This window comes from Sturnira hondurensis, unplaced genomic scaffold (assembly GCF_014824575.4).
Source record: "Sturnira hondurensis isolate 20B ecotype Veracruz unplaced genomic scaffold, ASM1482457v3 Scaffold0020601, whole genome shotgun sequence".
NCBI lineage: Eukaryota > Metazoa > Chordata > Mammalia > Chiroptera > Phyllostomidae > Sturnira > Sturnira hondurensis.
Window position 1 is genome coordinate 2832280 of NW_028093232.1, and position 12973 is coordinate 2845252.

General features: G+C 54.2%; 1 protein-coding gene across 1 annotated transcript in view; it reads right to left on the reverse strand.

Annotated features, from left to right (window-relative positions):
- LRP1 (LDL receptor related protein 1) overlaps window positions 1–12973 on the reverse strand; it is a 79568-nt gene that overhangs the window by 58193 nt on the left and 8402 nt on the right. Inside the window, exons 2-6 of the mRNA XM_037030030.1 lie at window positions 12653–12775; window positions 9874–10011; window positions 8036–8155; window positions 6517–6645; window positions 6130–6393 (exon numbers count right to left, since the gene is read on the reverse strand). Of these exons, the coding sequence (XP_036885925.1) occupies window positions 6130–6393; window positions 6517–6645; window positions 8036–8155; window positions 9874–10011; window positions 12653–12775 (774 nt within the window). The remainder of the gene's footprint in view (window positions 1–6129; window positions 6394–6516; window positions 6646–8035; window positions 8156–9873; window positions 10012–12652; window positions 12776–12973) is intronic.

Consider the following 12973-nt stretch of genomic DNA (forward strand, 5'->3'; position numbering starts at 1 on the left):
TGGAGACTATTAGTTGCGAGCAAAAATCCTTTGTTTTCCAACCCCCTCCACCACATTATTTTCCTCTCCCCTAAAGTCCAGATTCCTCTGCCCGCCCCACCACACATATGCACATGTTCGCATGTGCACACACACACACTTGGCCACTCGCACCACTCCAAGGCCAGCACGGAGATGGACTCAGATTGGGAGAGGGAGGCTCCTTTCCCGGGCTCCCCCACAGGCAGTGTCTGGGCCACTTCCCTCTGCCCGTGGCATGGGGGTGAGGGGCAAGCCGAGCCTGGAGTTGGGCCCACAGGACCAGAGCATTCTGGCCCCAGGAGCTCAGAGGGTAGGTAGCTGCTTCTTCACTGGCTCGGGGCTGGCTCATCCCAGTGCAACGAGTCTCAGGTAAACCCAGGTGGAGAGGCTGTGTTGAGGGAGGAGGGGGAGGCGTCTGCAGCCCTAGGAGTTAGGGACCCCAGCACACAGGAGGCCACACCTATAGGGAGCTGGGGGGGAGATGAGACAGTCGGAAGATGGACCGCAGCCTCCCTGTGATGTCGCAAAGGACTTTCAGTTCCAGGCCCCAAAATAGACCCAGAGTGTGTGTTTGTTTGTAAGGGCTGAGCCCTCCTCGCACCCGACCCCTGCGCTCAGCACTCTGCGCTTCCCACAACTTCAGTTTTTTGCAACTTCTCCGTCATTCACAATGTTCAAGAGGCATTTTCCCAAAGAGTGGCTGCTTCTCCAGAAACAACAAGCTCCCAGTTCCCCAGAAGACCCAAGCTTTGGCTGCAGGAGTCCAGTCACTCTCCCTAAAATAAATCTGGGGAAGGAAGGGAGGCCCTGTGACCTGAGGAAATACCCCTAACACATTCACACACCCAAATATTGTGGGCCAGGGTGCGAGGGCCCTGCGTGAGGAAGAAGAATCTCAGTAACCATAACTGTAACCTCAGGGAACACACTGCATCTGGACCTTATTTCAGGAACCTCCCCACCTCACACTTCACTCTGCTCTTCCCTGGGGTCAGCCTGGGTTTGAATCACCATTGTATCACCTTCTCTGGGACTGTGGGCAAGTTACTTAACGGCTCTGAGTCTCAGTTTGTTCATCTGTAAAATGGGATGGTGCATGAGCAGCACACAGCACAGGGCCTGGCAGACAATAAACAAGCCACAAACGGGAGCTACGGTTTGTACCATGGTCCTCCTGCACCTCCACCCTACCTGTCCCCACCTCCTCCACCCAGTTACCATCTGTGCCTCCAGCCAGAGCCCTGCGGCCTCCTGATTAAAGGTGGACCCTCCAGGCGGGCAGTTCACAGGCTCCTACAGCCCCAGCAGTTCCTTCTATCTCAGCCTATTCACCTGACTACAAATATGAAGAGGCCAGCGTTCTGTCTTTCATCTGTGTCCCCGGCTCCTGACACACATGCACTGATTCATTCAACAAATATTTGTTGAGTGTTGAGTCCTCACTCGGTTGTCCTAAAGTCAGGACATCATTTTTTCCCTTCCTTTTACTGCCAGACTCCTCCTTCTCTGGCCTCTGGATGCCCAAGACAGTGGGAGAAGACATCTGTCTGGTAATCATCGTGCTTGGGAGGGTGGGGAGAGGGCTGGGGAGACGATCAGGAGTCTGGGGCCCGGCAGGGACGCTGCTCAGTGGTGTGGCCTCGTGCTCCTGTTCCCTGCCAAGGCCTGACTTCGCCTCTTCTTGTTCCACCAACAATTTTGGGGCTCAGCCACACAGTGCCGCCTCTGTCCCCTGGGCCCCCCTTCCTTCCCCTGCCTGGCCCATGTCCACAAAGTGTTCGGTCCTGGTCCCAGGGGTGAGATGCCTGGACTCTGCAGCTCTGACTCAGAATCAGAACCAGGGTCTCTCCTGCTGTGGAGAAACCCTTGCTGGACTCTAAAACACATCTCTCTTGCATAAGTTACTTCCTTTGGCTTGAAAACAGTGGGGGGGGGTGTACTTGGGAGCAGGCTGGGTGGAGAGGCAACTTCAAGGAGACGGTACAGGAGAAGAGGACAGGGCTGGGGTTGTGCCAGAGACACAGGGCTGTCCCTGGCCTGTGAGAGGAGAGGAGGACTGTTAAAGGATTAGAAAATTCAGAACCAGAATGGGAAGCCAAAGCACCAGGCTGTGGGGAGCCCGAGGTCAAAGAGAGGGGTGGCTAGAGCCCCTTAATATTCTGACACCCTGTGGGTAGGAAAGGCCATGGAAGGGGGTGGCCGGCTTAAACACATCAAGTCTGTAAGTGTTCTATGGATGTGGGGTGGGATGCTGAGAGAGCTGGGGGTGCCCAGTTCGGCAGGAAGACAGCTCCCCTCTGGCTGCCCCAGCCGGGGTTCATCACAGAGTCAGAGGACTCTTTGCCCCCTCTTTGCCCTCCCTGTAGACAAATCCTGCCCCATTTCCTGTTGTGATTTTAACTGCGCTCGAGCACGCGTGCACACACACACACACACACACGCAAGAGGGAGGGAAAGGAAAAGTGAAGCTGGCCAGCTGGAATTGGGGACCCATTTCGCAACCTTGCTGCCTGCAGCCTAGGGGGCCTTTTCTGTGCCTCCCCACCTACCTCTTTCTTCCCCGTGCAGCGCTGCGCGGGAGGAAACCCCAGGACTCCCGAGGGCCCCTCCAGAGCATCCTCTCACCCATAGTCAGAAACGAAGTGACTTTAGTAAACTTTGTTTCCTTCAAGGCCTCTATTTACAACCTCAGGACCTCCCCTCACCCTCGCTAGCCCCCCCCCCCCACACACACACCTTCTCAGGACCACACTCCTGCAGTCTGGCCTCATTTTTTCCTGCAGTGGAAATATCCTCAGAGCTGAAGGGAGGGCAGGTCAGAGGAGCTCAGCTTAGGCAATGCAGGGCTGGGGGTAGAATGGGAGACTTGACCTTGGGCCCAGGCCGGTGGCAGCCCTGCAGGGCCTGAGGTCCCACAGGTGGGCGGTAGGGTGGTAGGCCAGGCCTGGCTCTGGTGCTTTCAGGCTTGTTGACCCCTCTGGGCCTCAGATTCCAGAACTTCAGTCTTTTGTGTATCACTTTCAAAATGCTCACCATGTTTACGTACAGTTGTACTACTACTTACCTACTATTTCTTTAAATCAACTTACTTTTTTGCCTCATCCTAAACAATCTACAAAATCATAGATTTGAGTCCTAATTGGTGTGGCTCAGTTGGTTGGGCGTCATCCCACAAACTGAAAGGTCACCGGTTCAATTCCCTATCAGGGCAGGTGCCTGGGTTTTGGGCCAGGTCCCCAGTGGGGGCATGTGAGAGGTAACCATTTGATGTTTCTCTCCCTCTCTTTCTCCTTCCCTTTCCCTCTCTCTAAAAATTAAATAAATAAAAATTTTAAAAAATTACTAGAATAATTTTTTCAAAAAGGCACATCTACGTGCAACCTGAAATCAAGGCATCCCTGTTCTGGGGAAGGCAACATTCAAGGCTGAGGGGCAGGCCTCGGGCCTCTCTAAGAGTCCGAGTTCTGAGGCCCTCACTGTCATGTTCTCGATCATGGAACCAGACTCCTCCTGTCCTGCTGGGACACTGGCGGGGGGGAGGGTGGGCCCTGGGGAGACATCCCAGGGGGGTGGGGAAGGGGTCACCCCAATCTAGGGCACTGAGGCACTGGGGCTGGGGGAGGAGGGCCAGCAGCCTGGACTTGGGTAAGGGAAGAAAGTGGGCATGCACACCTTTCAGAATGCTGGGGCTGTTGGTCAGTGGATGCCCAACTGATTTCCCTTTTTGTCTGAGCACAAAGGGAAAGAGCTAGGAGTCCAGACAGGAAAAAGCAGGAGCTTCAGGCCTGAGCCTGTTCCACAAGCCTCTTCGAGAAGCTGCACGGGCCACCCCAGGGCTTTGGAGGGGCCTCTAGGCCTCTCAGGACTCTGAGCAGGTCTGGCTCATACACACCCGGGACCCATGTGAAACAGGCTCATTTCCTGGCCTCCTTCCTTCTTTCTATTCTATTTCTGTATCCAGAGTTTTCTTTGGGGCAGGCTCCCCCTTCTTCTCACACCAGCAGATGGGCTTCTCCTGACCTCTGGGCTCCAGCACCTCTCAATTGTCAGACTCCTCCTTCCTGCGTGGGGCTAAGCCCAGGGGTCTGATGGAGGTCACAGTCATAGCCAAGAAAGGGATGATTGCAGGGATGGCTCCCTTGGAGGGCAGAGAGAAAGCAAGAGAAAGTAGCAACCTTTCTTCTTCATCCCGTTGGGAAGCTAATTACAAGCCAGCAGCCCACTGCACAGGTGAATGCCTGGGACCAGCCACCCTGTACACCAGGGCAGGCCATTCAGCCCCCCCTGCCTGGGAAGCAGGGATAAACTGGGGATGAGGGGAGGGCGCTAGGGGAGCAATGCTTCCTACATCCTCAGCTCAGGGCCCATAATTAGTCTGTGGGATAAGAGCAAAACAACCATCCTCGGGGTGACAGCCAGACATTTAGGCGGCATGGGGTGTGGGGTCGGCGCAGGGAGGAAGGCACAGAGGCTGGGGTAAGAGGAACCCACTTCTTCACCCCACTAGCATTTCTCCCCAGAACCCTGATCTCTTCTGGCCACTTGGACTCTGCCCCAGAGGGGCCCAATGAATCTAGCAGACTGGGAGGCAAGGCTATGTTTGCCAAGGGAGGGATACTCGCCTGAGATTATTTCCTGCTTCTCCTGGAGAGGAGAGGGGGCAGGCCAGAGCAAAAGCTAAGAAGGTTCCCACCGGGGTACCAGGGTCTGGCCTCAGGGCCAGCGAAGGAACTGTCGGAGCTGTTTGCCCAGACAGGCCTGTTGGGTGGGGCCACCGTCAGGGGGTGGGGAGAGGGCAGACGTCTGGTGAGGTCTTGCCCCAATCCTACCCTGTCTGCCACGGGGCTCCCTGAGCTGCCCACCCCCAAGGGCTCAGCCAACCATGTGGGGCGGCCCCCAGCCAGGCACTCCAAGGAGGACATGCGTCTGATCACAGGGGAGCTGTGTCCCCAACAGCCCAAGGGCACCATGAGATGCTCTGGAGAAGCCGGAGCCGAGGCGCTGGCCGCAGGATGAGGCCGCAGAGGGCAGGGGCTCTCAGAAGGAACCCTGCTCCCCCAGAACTACGCCGCTGTCCTCCTGGGTCTCTGTCTTCTGTGGGGATCATCACACTGGAACCCAACAAAGGAACTTCAAGACCTAGACGGGCCCGAGGTTCACGATCCTAAATCCCTTGTGTGCCATCCTCCGGTCACCTCTGGCTGTCACTCGAGTTATCTGATCGGATCAGACAACCTCAAACCCATTTTGCAGATTAGAAACCAAAGCAGAGACAGGGAATTCTGGTTTACGCAGGGTCACAGATCAAGTTACTCTCCCCAGGGGGTCAGATCAACCACAGGCCCCATCTTTCCCTCAGCCCTGTGGTGCATTTCCTGGGAATGAGATGATGCCAGATGTTTTATTTGTTTTTACAACGGCATCTGAGCCAAGCAGGACTGTTCCAAACAGTGTATCTGTGCCCTGGTCCCATCCCCAGTGACACCCCTCCCTCCTCTACTCCGAACACAGTGAAGTACAGCCTAGGGCGGGAGGCCAAATAAGAACACACAGGGTATCTTAAAACATTCAGGTGGCCCCGGCACTCACTGCTTCTCCTTTGGTCTTATACACTGCCACAAAGTCCCCCAGAAAGAGCCCAGGATCCCTACACCCATGATGCAACAGGAGGTCTAGTTCGATGACATCCCCAAGGGAAATGATGGGACATGAAGACAGACCCAGCCAGGCCCTGGCTGCTTTGCCCTCGGCCACAACCTAGCAAGGCTCCCCAGGCCTTAGGCCCATCTTTCCCTGGCAATGCCTCCCACCTCGGGAGAGCCCCTTGCCGGTCTCATCAACACGTCCTCTTTTTGAGGAGAGATGGTCCCTGGTCTTTGGAGACTGACCAGTCATTTCTCCTCTGAGAGCTTCCTCAGATCTGAGCCAGAGAAGCACAGCCCCTGCCCCAAACAGGTGTCAGCCTGTGCAACCCCCTGCCCTGGCCTCCAGCAGGGCCTCCTGCTCCAGACAGGGGTCGTCCTGTCTGACTTTGCCTCTGTCATAGTCAGGCCCCACCTCCCCTGCCCACCACCCCTGTGCCCTTCAAGCCAGGCGCAGGAAACTCACGGTGTAGGCTAAGGGAGATGTTGATGGTATGCTCATCCACGAAGCCCTTCAGTCCAGGCATGCGGGCACATTTGAGCTGCGTCTGGGCAGCACTGTCCCCAACGTGCACCCAGCACACAGTCTCATTGGCGTAGCTGAAGTCCATGGCTGTGGTCTGCCGTGTGCTGGTGGGTGTGATGGTAGACACCTGGGCCCCATTCAGGTACGTGGCCAGGATGTTCTGAGAGTTGGCAATCAGCAGCACAGGGGGCCGGTCCACCGGCTCTGCAGATGGAGGAGAGGAAGGTCAACATAGCAAGGGATTCTAGGACCTCACAAGCCATTCTCCATCAGGGAGCAGCGCTGAGAGCCTCCAGCATGGAGGCCACACGTGACCCCCCCACTCACCATTCTTGGCCTTGCAGGAGCGGTTGTCTGGCTGCAGCAGATAGCCTTCCACGCAGCCACACGTGAAGGAGCCGTCTGTGTTGGTGCAGAGCTGGCTGCAGGTGCCGTACACTGAGCACTCGTCAAAGTCTGAGGGGAAAAGGGCGAGGATGTGGTCATTTCCAGGTGATGAGGGCTGGGAAGAGTGTGCCCTCAGACACCACCACGGGATGTGTCCCTCCCTACAGCTACTTCAGGGGACAACTTGACATAATATATTAACAAGAAATGTGCAAAGTCACCCAGCAAGTCCAGACTTGATATCTACCGAAGAGAAACATCCACCTTTGTGCACATCATCCATTCATTCAGAAAATAGTTGTTTAGTACCTACTAGGTGCCAGTACTATCCCAGGCACTGGGGATGCATCAGTGAATAAAATAAATTCCAACTGCTTTCCTCGTAAAGCTTAAAATTCTGATAATAAATGACATACTGCTTATTATAATAATAAATACAACACAAAGATAAATTCTATTTTTTGAGGTGCTAGTGCACTGGAAAATGACTGGTATCACAGAATAATATCAAGCAGAGAAGGGGAAAGAGAATGCAAGCAGGGGGGGTGGGATTTTTTCGAATGGCCAGGCGTGGCCTCACTGAGAAGGTGGCACTTGTGCAATGATTCAAGGGAGGCAGATTTAAAACAGAAAAGTTTGCATTGTTGGTAACGGAGGGAAATTGGGAGCATCCTTCTCATCAATGGGTGACGGCCAAGTAAACTGTGGTGACAGTCAGACACCACAGCGGTTTTTAAAAGAACAAGGTAGATCTGTCTCTACACATCGACGTGGAAAAACCTTCTGGACCTACTGAGTGAAATAACTGAAAATGGACATGTACAGAATAACTTCACGTCAAAGAGTGCATGCACACACACAGCATACTCGCTGAGGTTTTCCTGGGACACATGCACACAGGCGCACAGAGCAGCCGGGAAAGAGACAGCAAACAGATAACAGAGACGAGAAAAGGGCCAGAAACAAAGAGGATTTGTCAAAGTGGATTTCAGTGTCTTTTTTAAAGATTTTATTTATTTATTTTTAGACAGAGGGGAAGGGAAGGAGAAAGAGAGGGAGAGAAATTCTTATCAATGGGTGATTGCCTCTTGTGTGCCCCCTACTGGGGACCTGGCCCAAGACCCAGGCATGTGCCCTGACTGGGAATCAGACCAGCAACCCTTTGGTTCACAGGCCAGCACTCAGTCCGCTGAGCCACACCAGGCAGGGCAAAGTTTTATCTGTAGTGCTGTAATTTTTTTTATTAGAAAACTCTCATACGACCTATATAATTTGAAGATGAATTTTTAAAAGTCTGGTAATATCGAGTGGGCTCACGGTCACGCCCGGAGGCGATACAGAACAGATAGCCATGCCTCCTCTCTGGGACCTTCCATCTAACTTTCTCCTACCCCAGCCAGGCCCATTGGCCCAGCCTCCCTCGTCCCCCAGAAGCATACAGGTGCATGTGCTCACTTACCTTTGCAGGTCTTGCCATCTGTCTGCAGCTGGAAGCTGCTATTGCAGTAGCAGGTGGGCCCGCTGAGTGTGGGGACACAGTGGTGCTGACATCCCAGCTGAGAACAGTTGCTTAGCAGCTCTGTGAGAGGGCGGGAGATGCACATTCAGGCCCTGAGGCCTGGCAGCCACCCCCAGACTGTAACTTTCACCCCATTCCTGTCAACCCTTCAGAAACCACATTTAAGGCCTGCAGTGTTGGAGATAAAAGGGATTTAGGAAGCATGTACTATATTTTGCAAGTGGGGAAAATGAGGCCAGAGAGGGTATAAGACAGGCCCAAGGTCACATAACCCATTACGGCTTAGAACCATCTCCCAGCTCTGGCTTCCCTGACCTCCCTCTGTCCCCATGGAGAGAGGTGTGGCAGTTTGTTGGGCTCAAAGGGAATGTGGACAGTGAGTCTTATCCCCTTGCACTGCCCAGGGACTACAATGTGGGCTCCAGGGCTGAGGGTGAAGAGCAGACCTAGAATCGAGACTTCCCCCACAGGATCCCAGCTCTGGCTTGGAAGCACCCCTCAAACTTCTCCTGTAAGCCCCAGAGGCCTCTGGGAGAAGGCAAAGTGAAGCCCAGGTGGAGGACAGCAGGAGGAAAAAAACTGGTTCCCTCAGGATCCTTCTCTAATCTTTTTCCTGCCACTGACCCACTTCCACAGGGGAGACAGAAGGGAATGAAAAAGGAAGGGGGAGAGGTAGGAGCAGCTGCCCCCCCAAACCAGCGACCCAATTAATGGCTTTGCGTGGGGCCTGCCACAAAGACCCCTTTGTCCAGCTGCTTCATGCCCCCACCTCGGAGCGAGGGCTGCCCCAGATGCTAAGACGTTCAGAAGCTCTAAGCCTGCCAGGAAGGAGCTGGGATGGGGGTCGGACCCCAGTTCTTCTGTTTCCACCCCACCTCCACCCGTGAGCCCAAACGGGCTGCCTGGCCAGCCTTCCACCACGAAAGCAGTAAGTATTGTTGGTTCTGGAAAATCTAGAACAGAGTTCCTCTTCTTGATATAAGGGTGGGGAGGATGAGGAGAATCAACTTCTGTAATATCAGAGAAGGAAGTTCAGTCCCTAGGTTTTTGAGGTTCTTTGTCACTTTTGGAGCCGAAAAGGAATTCAAGGTATTCAAAAGGAAGTAAACTTGAACATGCGCCTTCTAATAAGATGGATGTGCGTGGTCACTGAAACCAACTCCTGGGCCCACACTCTGCATCGCATCCTAGGAGCTTCATATAAAAACATACAAAATCAACCAAAGGAGAGGACAAAAATGCAACAACCCCCCCCCCGTTGCACACTCCCTGCTCTCAGGGGGCAGCATGCGGATGTGTCTCCTCTCACAGGCCCGGGAAGCAGGTGAGCGTAACTCCAGACCCCCAGCCTTCATCACGGCGCCTGCTCTTCTCTGTCCACATTCATGTTTCAGATAAGAAACCATTTGGAGAAAGAACCTCACCACTGACCCCCCCCAAATATGAAAACAACACTGAACTAGTGTAAAGCTTTCCTTCTCCAGGCGGGAGACAGGAGTCTGAGGCGGGGGCAGCGACCTGTCCGAGCACACACGGAGAGAAATGCCGGGGCCAGAGCCCGTACTTGCAGCTGGTTGACCAAGCTCCGAGCCCGAAGGGCCCATGGATTTGGGCCACTATCTGGTGGCAATTCTCTATAGGGGTGGAGGACAAGGCCTTATCTCCACCGGAGGTTCAAGGACAGTCCTCGGGTGGCGAGGCTCCAAACCCATCAGGTGCCCCGCCTGCTGAGAACTCACCGCACCCACCTGGGAGAGGAGACATAGAGGAGACCTTACCTCGGCAGTGGGACCCCTCGTCTGAACCATCCAAGCAGTCCTGGACCCCATTGCAGAGGCGGGACATGGGAACACACAGCTCAGTGCCCAGGCAATTGTGTTCATTCGGCTGACATCGTTGGGTCTTGCTCTGTGGGCCTGGGGCAGATGGAAAGGTTAGCACGACCAAACAGGTTATAGCAGCTGTCAGACCAGGGAGAGGAGGTGAGGAACTGAGACTTGTGTTTTAGACATCTGCATTTTTTAGATGTGAGGAGGCCTCAGGGGTGGTTAGACTCTTCCACGTACAGCTACTCTTCTTCACCATTCCCAGTGGGAATCACACACCTGGGAGTGGTCAGATGGAGAAGAGAGCTAGGCGCTCAGCCAAGAGCCCACTCTCCAAATGCCCATGCCTGCTATGGACCCAGTGCACCACATTCTATAGTCAGGAGCCAGCTGAGGTTAGAAGCAAAAGGTTGGGGTGAGCTAAGGAAAATAGAGTCCAGGGCAGAGAAGCTCCAGTGGTAAAGAGGATCTCCTTCCCACAGCTTCCCGGGCCACGGAGCCCCAGCCAAGCGTCAGACCAGGTCTTCTGGAACCACACTGTCCAGTAGGCAGCACCGGGCACAGGCAGCAGCTGAGCACGCAAACCGCGACTCGTTCAAAGTCTAAGTATAAAAACACTCTGGCTTTTGGAGACTTACTAGCACACACAGAAAACGATGTGGAAGATTTCATTGACACTTTATACGGGTATTATACTGAAATGATAAAAATTTGGATACATTCAGTAAAATAAAATTAAAATTAATTTCATCTGGTTATTTTTTTCCTTCTTATTTTTTAGAGAGCTTTTTTTCTTATTCCTCACCCAAGGACGTGCTCATTGATTTTAGAGAGAGGGGAAGGTGGGGAAGAGAAGGAGAGAAACATCGGTGTGGGAAACACTGATGGGATGCCTCTCGAACGCACCCTGACTGGGGCTGGACCCACAGCCCAGGCCTGTGCCCTGACTGAGACTCCAAGCTGCGACCTTTCAGTTTTAGGGGATGACACTTCAACCAGCTGAGCCACACAGGCCAGCGCTATTTTTTCCTTTTAAAATGTGGCTACTAGAACATTTTGAGTTACTGACGTGGCTTGCACTGTATTTCTCTTGGATAGCACTATTCTAGACCCTAAGCCTCAGTGCAGCTTGCCTGAGAGAAGGGTTTGGAAAGGGTCAAATGTGGTGGCCCACCGACGGTGTCTCTGGCACTTCCTTTGTTGCCCAAGAAGATGGGCTTGGGGTGGGGGTCCAGCTCCTCAGGGGACCCTCAGGAGGCCGTACAGGCCAGGAGCTGACAGACAGACTACTGCCACTGGCCCCCAAACCCGGACAGGATGTGTGAGTGAGAGACGGTCTGCATGCGGGCAACCCAACTCGTGGGCCTGGGCAGGAGTCTGCACGTACAGGTGAGGGAAGTGAGTGGCGTTAGTGCAGGTATTTTTGTGTGTTTCTATGTGCTTTGCCTCAAACGTGCATTTCCACATACTTTGGGGAGTAAATCTGGGTCTGCGTGTGTGTCTGGGGACACTGGTCTGCGTACAGGTTGTGCTTCTGCACCCCCCATTTGAGTGTTGAATCCATGTTGCTGTAAGAACATGTCTATGCAGGTGTCTGCTTCTGTGTATATCAGGGTGGGGGGCAGGGGGGGAGTCAGTGCCCAGGAGGGGCTGCCTGTGATGGGTCTGAGACTGTGTAAGAGTGGGGATGCATCTAATGTGGGGCTTGCATCAAAGGTGAATGGATAAAAAGAGCCAGATCCAAGCCCTCTGCAAGGCTTTCTTTACCCTTAACACAAAGCATCAGGTCGGAAATGTGAGACGTAAGGGTGGCATCAGACAAGAAGACGCTCCAGGCTGAATCCCCACCATAAGAACACTTGTAGAATGTCCCTGACCCCCACTCCTCCAGGGCAGGGTATGGGGGTGAGACTGAGAGAACCAGTGGCTCCCTTTCCGGCCCTAAAATTACCCCGATAATTATGGGTGAGAGTGTGGGGAAAGCTGGATGGGGCTGGAACAGGATAAACCCAGGAGAGAAAACAGAGACCCACCTAGGAACACATGGGCACCTAGACCCTGGCCCAGACTCACTGAGCAGCGGAGAGGCTGAAGGTGGAGACCCCAGAACTCTGCCAGCTGCCCAGGACTCTGGGGTCCAGCCAACAAGTCCTCCGCACCCCACCCCCCTCACACACACACTGGCAGGGTAAAGACTGGGCGGGGACCTTTCTCCCAGTTTAAACAGCTGCCTCTGATTACACCACTTACTGGGGGCAGGGGAAGGCGGGGGTGGTGGGAAACGCACAGGGGTGGGACTTATGGTACAGTGACCGAGCAAGAGTTGGTGGCCTTTGGCCTGGGAGCCTGAGGAGAGAAAGGGGACCTGGCTAGACCTGTGAGCATTCAGCAAGGGTCAGAAGGCTCTAAGGTAGGAAGTAGAGAGACAAGCAAGAGAAGAGGGAGGTTGGGGCTTCTCCCAGCAAAGCCGTGAGTGCAGAGAGCACAGCCTCTGGCAAGCCTGGGTGCAGCAGCTGAGAGAGCAGTCTGATGCACCACTTCTAAGCACATCAGGCACCACAGCGGGCACATTGAAGGGAGAGGACAGTTTCAGCTGCATCATGAACAAATCATCACAGAGCATGGTCTACACCAGGCTAGAGATCAGCTGTCCTCATCCCAAACTGCCTGGGCCAAAAGGAAAAAAAGATAAGGCAGGGGTTTTCGGGGAGGGACCCAGAAAAGGACTTACAGATCTCAGGGGCCTCATCGGATCCATCCGGGCAGTCCCTCTCACCATCACACCTCCAGCCCTTCGAGATACAGGTGATCTGGTCTCTACAGGCAAACTGCTTGGGGCTGCAAGTCTTGGGCACTAAGAGTGAGAAAAGAAAACAGGGTGTAGATGAAGGCTGGAAGCCAATTCTATGGCCCTAAAGACCCCCCATAAGGCTTCTCCTCCTTCCCTGCATCAGTTCCCAATCGGCTCAGACTCTCAGAGCCATAGTCCATGAGCCCGGGGTGGGGGAGGATGGGGGAGGGGGAGGGCAGGTGGCTGTTCGTCATTCCTGGA